The sequence below is a fragment of the Atta colombica genome, unplaced genomic scaffold (assembly GCF_001594045.1).
Source record: "Atta colombica isolate Treedump-2 unplaced genomic scaffold, Acol1.0 scaffold111, whole genome shotgun sequence".
NCBI classification, from domain to species: domain Eukaryota; kingdom Metazoa; phylum Arthropoda; class Insecta; order Hymenoptera; family Formicidae; genus Atta; species Atta colombica.
The window spans coordinates 1,935,557-1,941,340 of NW_017259197.1; the positions used below are offsets into that span (position 1 = coordinate 1,935,557).

The 5,784-nt window shown below is 27.6% G+C and overlaps 1 protein-coding gene across 1 annotated transcript in view; it reads left to right on the forward strand.

The window, feature by feature from the left end:
* The first annotated feature begins 4,856 nt into the window (after nucleotides 1-4,856).
* The window catches only part of LOC108693911 (serine-rich adhesin for platelets-like), a 21,184-nt gene continuing 20,256 nt past the window's right edge, over nucleotides 4,857-5,784 (forward strand). Inside the window, exon 1 of the mRNA XM_018203108.1 lies at nucleotides 4,857-4,916. Coding sequence (XP_018058597.1) covers nucleotides 4,896-4,916 — 21 coding nt within the window. The 5' untranslated portion in view covers nucleotides 4,857-4,895. The remainder of the gene's footprint in view (nucleotides 4,917-5,784) is intronic.

Here is a 5,784-nt window from a genome sequence, read left to right on the forward strand (position 1 = left end):
AAATGAAATATTAATTTTTTTATATGAAACATTAATTTATCTACTGGAGCATTTGTGATTCTTCGAAATGGTGAATCATCATCCAAAATTGTCACGAAAAACTCAGACGAAAGTTTTTCGACATTGCCGCAGAGATTCGGGATGACTAAGTCGCTCTATTCTTATCTGAATAATACTCTTCTATATCCACTGAGAAAGTAGGGTAAGTGGTTATACAAAATATAAACTCCTCGTTAGTTACGTGTTAATTGTTTATGATAGCTTTTTATTTTTATTTTGATACATCCTGTAGCAAAGACAACTTTTTAAATTTAATATTTAACTCCTTCAATTAGTTGTTGCTTCATTCGCACTTCAAGAGTGGATTGAGAGAAACAAAAATATTTTTATAAATTTTAGAGATGTCGTTCTCATAATCTAAGAATTTCTGAATTGTATCAATTTTAAAATTATGCAGGTAAACTAAAAAAAGAACGTTAATATTCTTATTCTTACTGTGTAATAAAATATAATGCAAAAAATTATATTGAAAATGAAATATTTTAAGATATGAGGCATAAAAGCAGAGATCGTCTGACTTTTTTCATGATTCTTATGTAGTACTGTCTATAATTAATTACCAGCATCGAGTATGTGATTGCATTTAACTCGTGGCACGTGTATGAGGATTATGAAGAATCTATCATTGTCATCGCAAATGTGGATCTAAATCTCGGTAACGAGTTTATGTCTTATATTCCTTTCGGAGTTTTATCCTGCAGCATGTTCCAATCATGTTCAGGTGATACATGAGGATATTAACGTAACGTATTAAATATACTAGATTCATCTTTTCTTCTTTAAGATAGTTTTTAAAACACGTTTTAGTTAAATTTAAAAAAAATAACAGGTTTCATTGAGCTGATATCTTTCATTAAATGTTAATTACAAACAATGTAATTAAGAATTAGAATTAAGTTTTATACTTGTAAATATTTAAGCTAGTTTAACTATTTCAAGATCAACTAATTTTAACGTGGGTGTGTGTGTGTGTGTGTGTGTGTGTTTTGTTAAAGTTTAATTTAAAGCATAAATCGTTTAATTACAATTACAAACATTTTTTTAATATATTTACTTTATTTTAAAATGGAATGCTTGAAAAATATAATGATTTTTTAAATTAAAAGATGAATTTACTCTAAATATAATTCTTTAAAAATATGAAACTGAAGAAAGAAATATTAAACCTGGGAACATTCTCTGTATAGTCATATTCTCTGTATAATTATATACAGAGATAATTAAAATAGAGCACGTCGCAACATTAATAAGTATAATTACTAAAGATTAATTAATCATATTAAAATAATAAGCAATATAGATATAAATTATATTTGATATTATTTATTACCTATACAATGTTATTTTTATCAAATTTTAAAATATCTTTTTTTTCTTTTTTGTGATTTGAGTTCAATGTATCTACTTTTCTTATATATATATATTTTTAAAAGAATCTTAAATATTGTATGCTATATCTAAAATTATATATTTAATTTAACACAAACGCTATTTTTTTTAATATATAATGGAGTTAAGAATGCAAGTTTTTGCAGCATTATTGTCAATCTGAAGTTTTTGAGAATATTCTTGTAGCGCCACCGATTTAGAAAGCTTTCAACTTGAGTATTATGGTTTGCTTTAGTCTCCATCGATAACTTTGCTTTAGGTCTTTCTTCAAGTACAGTATTTATCATTTGATATTTAGTAAAAGACAATATTACTTTAATGCTTCACGAGGGCTGGCAGCACAAAGTTCAGTTAGCTATAATGTAATAATCAAATATTTATTAAATTTCATAAATAGTAAGTAATTTAATATGTAGTAACAATATGATGACAGAAATGATCAATAAAGATCGGCGCAGTTAACAGAATAATAATATTATAAACTAAATGAAATATTAAACACACTTCAAACTTAATGTTAACAAAATCAAAGAAACGAATTTAAAATTTGAAATATTGTATTTTTTATTTAAATTGTTAAATCATTGATTAATTTTATAAATTGTAATTATTCATTATATAGTTATTACATATGCCACTTATTTTATGTTTAAATAAATTTACGTATAATTGCGATTTCTTTTGCTTCAGAGTATATAATGATATGAGTATATAATGATACTATGTTTAATTATATAATTACTAATTAAATATATCAAATTATACGCAGATTAAAAAATTTTTGATTCTTTTTTACAAAAATCTTACATCTTCAACTTTTAAAATTTTTAATAACGAATCAAAAAATATTTATGTTTTAATATCTGGTGAGAAAAAAAAGACATATGATAAAAATTAATAAATATTTAAAATATTAAAAATATTTACAAAAATGTTGGTATTTACTTTTGTTTAAAAATATTAGGATAACTGTTTTTAAAAAAACTTTAAATTGTAAAGTTTTGTTAAAGAAAAATTATCTTTGTTTAATCAAAGAATTTGATAAAAATGATAATAATATTCCAGAATGTTGTATACTAAAATATGTGTGTATATGTATATTATTCAAAAAATAAATAAATCAAAAAATAAAATTGTGAATTTAAATTTTATTATCAAACTATTTCTAATAATTGTAAATATTAATGACAAGATATTTTATTTATTAACTAAAATAAAATTAAAAGTTAATTAAAAGTTTGTAGTTTTTAATTAGAAAAATATTGTATAATAACAAAAAGATTATTACAACAAATAAATTAAAGGACTCTTTTAAATAACAAAAATATCAAGAAAGACAAATTAGAGTCAAATTCGAATATAGATATGTGTAATAAACATTTAAAGTTTTAACATTCTGATAAATTAATATGAAATATAAATTTAATTTAAAAACTTAACGTTACATTGTATACGTACATTACATGTTTCGATATCATAATTGTTCCATCAACATTAGATGTTATAAATTCGTAGAGCAAAAACGCAGTGAAAAAGATGTATTTTGAATAATTTTTATTAAGTCATTAAAAAGATTGTTAAATTAATTATATATTCTTTTTAAATTTTAATTTTGATAACAAAGCAATGAAATTTAAACTATTGAAAGTATTTTACATCTATTAATTATATTTCTGAGATTAATGGGAATATAATATGAAAAAAAAAAAAACTTAAATAATGAAATGTTTACATCCCCTCCCCACACATACACACACACACACACACACACACACACACACACGCACGCACACGCACGCACGCACGCACTCACCCACAAGAATCGTGGATTAAGGGAATTTCTCAGTTTCAAAGGAATTTTCACAATTAATCTGGTCAAAGCTGGAATCTGTCAACACTCTAACATCAGCTTAGAAACTTAATGAAGCTTTCGAGCTCTTTCAGATCATGCTAAGTCTTCGTTCTTACTCTTCCGTTGTTCCAACGGTAACAATGTAAATCCTGTTTGGGGATACTCTCCTCTACCGATTTCTTAGAAGGAGTTTCTGCTTTTGTGAAATTCTATAGACTTCTCGCAAGAGACCACATCATCACGTGAAAGAGAATCCAACAGGAAACGATTTTGTGACAATATTGTCCTCATTTCCTAGACAAAGATGACTATAGTTTTGCAAGTGATTCATTGTGTCTTCGGGCAGATCATTTGCTCTCAGTATCGAGAGAACTTGAAATCTCTTTAAGCTTTGATGATTAAAACTATAAGCTTTGAATAGTTTGATTAAGCTTGAAATTACATATTGTTGTGTTTCTACAGATTCGTTTAGAATATCTTTTGTCATCTTTCTTTTCAGATAATAATACAAATAATTACCTAATATAAACAGCTAATATTTGATAATTGTTATGTAAAAAAATCAAAGAAATATAAGATTTTTGAGAACAAGCATAAAATAAAAATTTTTCATTTTATATATGAATTAGAATTAAATTAACAATTGATAAAATTAATCAGTAACACTACTATATAGTCTAAAGCAAGAAAGTTCTTTGTTAATTAAATTTAAATTTATTTAAATAATGATATTATGTCTAATATAATTAATAATTAGGATTCACAAAAATATTAAAGGTTTAACAAATCTTATCGCGCGGGCGCGATTAGTAGGAAATATTTATAGTCTTACGTTTTTTTCCAAGAGTTTGTCACCGATAAGTTGAGAGTTCTTTTTTTAATTTCAATTCTGCTGTCATTATTTTGTTAATTAGGCCGATGTTTTTGTTAATCACTTTTATCATCATATCGCGATTTCGTTTCCGCTTGAGCGGAAATGCACGTACGAGATTTATCCTTATCCCTGGTCTTTCCTCTCGAAGCTACGTCTTCCTCACAGCCGATGAAGCAGAAGACGAAGAAGCAAAAACGAATAGAGAGCAAGACAGAGAAAATACAAAGCTATTCTTAAAATAGGGCTCGAGTGAGCACCTCGAGTGTGACAAGGAGCTATAACTCCTCGGGCAGAAGGGAAGTCATGAAGAAGGAAGAAGAGACGCAGAGAGCGCTGAGTGAGAGAAGAAAATGAGAAAGAGAGTAAGAGAGAACAAGAACGAGAGGGACCACAGCATGCCTTGCGGGTCGCCGGCTCTTCAGGGTCCGAGCTTCGTTCGAAACGAAGCGTCTTCGCAACGCTCGCCACTTTTCTCTTCTATGAGGTCGCGGAGGTGTTTCTTAAGACAATCAATCGGTTCGTCACTCTTGGCCTTGATATCATCTTCTTTTTTTTTCTTCAACATTCTATCGCAGTCGGGCCGGTGAACCAAGGAACCAGTGCCGGTGAATCGTGTAATGGTGGTGTAGATGCTTGATGGTGGTTGGTGAAACCAGCTGCAGGAAGCGCATCTGAGGACCTGTTTTCTTCTTTTGAAGTTTCTTCGTTGTTCGAGGGATCATGACATCGTACAGGAGCTACGTAAGTTCGCGGTGTTGATTTCGTGATGAAACCGGCTTGATTTAGTATTCCGGAAATCTCTAACTTGCTATAACGATGCAGAAAAAAACCACATTAAAATAATTGAAGAATTGATAACAAAATCATTTTCAAGATATTTCGCTGTGGAATTCATTTCTACGTTTCAACATCAGTTCGTTCACTTTTGGAGCAGATTTGTTGGCAATGTTCTATGCAAATGTACATACTAAAAGCTATGCAATTTTCTGCTTTTGATATCTATATTGCTTCCTCGCCATGCAAAAATATCAGCTGACTTCTATATTGGCTCAGCACGATGATGCACTCATCGAAATAAATGTATTTTCTGTTCGATCGATGAAATTGATATCTTTAATGCTTCAATTCTTACCGATACTTGATCACGTGTTTTTAACGAAATGCGTTGTGCGAAGATATTAGCTGAAACAAGTTGAAAGGTAGTTGAATTTGCATCTATATATGATAACTTATATAAAATAATATTCATGTTCTAGTCAAGTGTCACTAGTAGTATCATCAGTGATAATAATTATATTTACAGTTCTCTACATTAAAAAAGTATAGTGGCACTATGTAAACATTTATAAAATTTTTAATCATTTTTGCCAACTATATATATTTTTTCAATATATGAAACTATAAATGTAATTATTATTATTAAATTTTTATTGTTTAACATTACAGTAGTATAGTAATTACAAGAATAGAATTCCTAATCATAATCATTTTACTATGTAATTATAGCCAAAACACTTTTTTTTTACTTATCGTTTTTGTGACAAAAAAGTCCGAATATATATATATTCGGATTTTTTAAATATATATATATATATATATATATATTAAT